At 50.9% G+C, this 2,076-nt stretch overlaps 1 protein-coding gene across 1 annotated transcript; it reads left to right on the forward strand.

The window, feature by feature from the left end:
* LOC107615223 lies at positions 417–1,688 on the forward strand. Its single transcript, XM_016317322.1, has one exon. The coding sequence runs from the start codon at positions 417–419 to the stop codon at positions 1,686–1,688; it is 1,272 nt and encodes a 423-aa protein (XP_016172808.1).

Raw genomic sequence — 2,076 nt, forward strand, 5'->3', positions numbered from 1 at the left:
GCCACCGATACCTCAGCTTCATGGACGCATATTCTGGCTACAATCAGATTCCGATGCACCGACCAGACGAAGAAAAAACAGCGTTCATCACCCCAGACGGGACATACTGCTACACAGTGATGCCCTTCGGCCTGAAAAACGCTGGAGCCACCTATCAAAGACTCGTCAACAAGATATTTCAAAACCTGTCCGGAAGCAAACTAGAAGTCTACATAGACGACATGCTCGCTAAGACTGAATCCAACGAACAACTCACCGACGACCTCAAGGTCATAATGAACACCCTACGAAAGCACCAAATGCGACTCAACCCAGCAAAATGTGCCTTCGGGATGGAGGCAGGGAAGTTCCTCGGCTTTATGATCACGCAACGCGGAGTTGAAGCAAACCCGGAGAAATGTCGCGCCGTCCTCGAAATGACGAGCCCAAAAAACCTTAAAGACATCCAAAAGCTCACCGGCCGATTGACGGCGTTATCACGCTTTCTCGGGGCATCGGCTCAAAAAGCGATCCCTTTCTTCAAACTAATGAAAAAAGGAGCCCCTTTTAAATGGGAGACGGAGTGTGAGGAAGCGTTCCAGCATTTCAAGAAAGTCCTAGCGGAACCACCAATCCTTGCCAAACCCCAAACAGGGGAAACACTCTACCTATACCTCTCCATTACGGAAGAGGCACTCGCAGCAGCACTCATCCGTGAAAACATGAAAAAGGAACAAGAACCTATCTACTTCATAAGCAAAGTCTTGCAAGAAGCGGAAACTCGCTACTCACGACTAGAAAAATTAGCTTTTACACTCCTCACGGCCTCCCAGCGCATGCGACAATACTTCCAGGCCCACCCCTTGACGGTCCGAACCGACCAGGCGGTCAAACAAGTACTACAAAAACCCGACCTTGCGGGAAGAATGTTAGCGTGGTCCATCGAACTATCACAATTCCAAATCAGGTTCGAACCCCGGTACGCGATCAAAGCACAGGCCATGGCCAACTTTATCACCGAGATGACCCCAGGAAACTCTTCCCCCGAATCGTGGAAACTACATGTTGACGGCTCATCGAACGTCACCTCTGGAGGTGCCGGAGTCATTCTCGAAAGTCAGAACGGAGTCGTAATGGAACAATCAGTACGATACGAATTCCCAGTCTCAAACAACCAGGCAGAATACGAGGCCCTCCTGGCAGGCCTAGCCCTAGCTCGGGAGGTCGGAGCAAAGGTCCTAGAGGTAAACACCGACTCACAGGTAGTCAGCTCCCAAATTAACAGAGACTACCAGACACGAGACCCCCTACTCCAACAGTACCTCGCCAAGGTAAACAAACTAAAAGAAGGATTCGAGCGAGTTACCATAAAACATGTCCCTAGAGAACGAAACACCAGGGCAGACCTACTTTCCAAACTAGCCAGTACCAAACCAGGACACGGTAACAAATCGCTAATCCAGGAAGTCGTCAAGTCACCCTCCGTGTCAACGACAACCAACGCTCATCTGACACTCTCGAACCAAGGATCTTGGACCTACCCTATCCTACAGTACTTCCTTGACGGAACACTGCCGCCGGATCCCAAAGAGGGAAAACGAATAAAACGGGAAGCCGCCAACTATACCGTTGTCACAGGACAGTTATACAAACGCGGATTCTCGCAACCCCTACTCAAATGCGTCAAACCCGAGAAACATACTCCGTGAAATCCACGAAGGTTGCTGCGGCCACCACCTCGGAGGCAAAACATTAGCCCAAAAAGTTATCAGAGCAGGCTACTTCTGGCCCACGGTTATCCGGGATTCCATACAAATAGTTAAAAGCTGCGACAAATGCCAAAGGCACGCCAATATCCACCAAGCCGCGCCACACTAGCTCAGCATCATATCGGCAGAACGGCCATTCGGCACCTGGGGGATCGACCTCGTCGGACCCTTCCCTACGGCACCCGGTCAACTCCGGTATCTCATCGTCGCCATAGACTACTACACCAAGTGGATCGAAGCCGAACCCTTAGCCTCCATAACGGCAGCCCAATGCCGTAAATTCCTCTGGCGATAGATCATCACCCGATTTGGGATCCCCGAGATCGTT

Source organism: Arachis ipaensis, chromosome B09, assembly GCF_000816755.2.
Source record: "Arachis ipaensis cultivar K30076 chromosome B09, Araip1.1, whole genome shotgun sequence".
In the NCBI taxonomy this organism is placed as follows: Eukaryota; Viridiplantae; Streptophyta; class Magnoliopsida; order Fabales; family Fabaceae; genus Arachis; species Arachis ipaensis.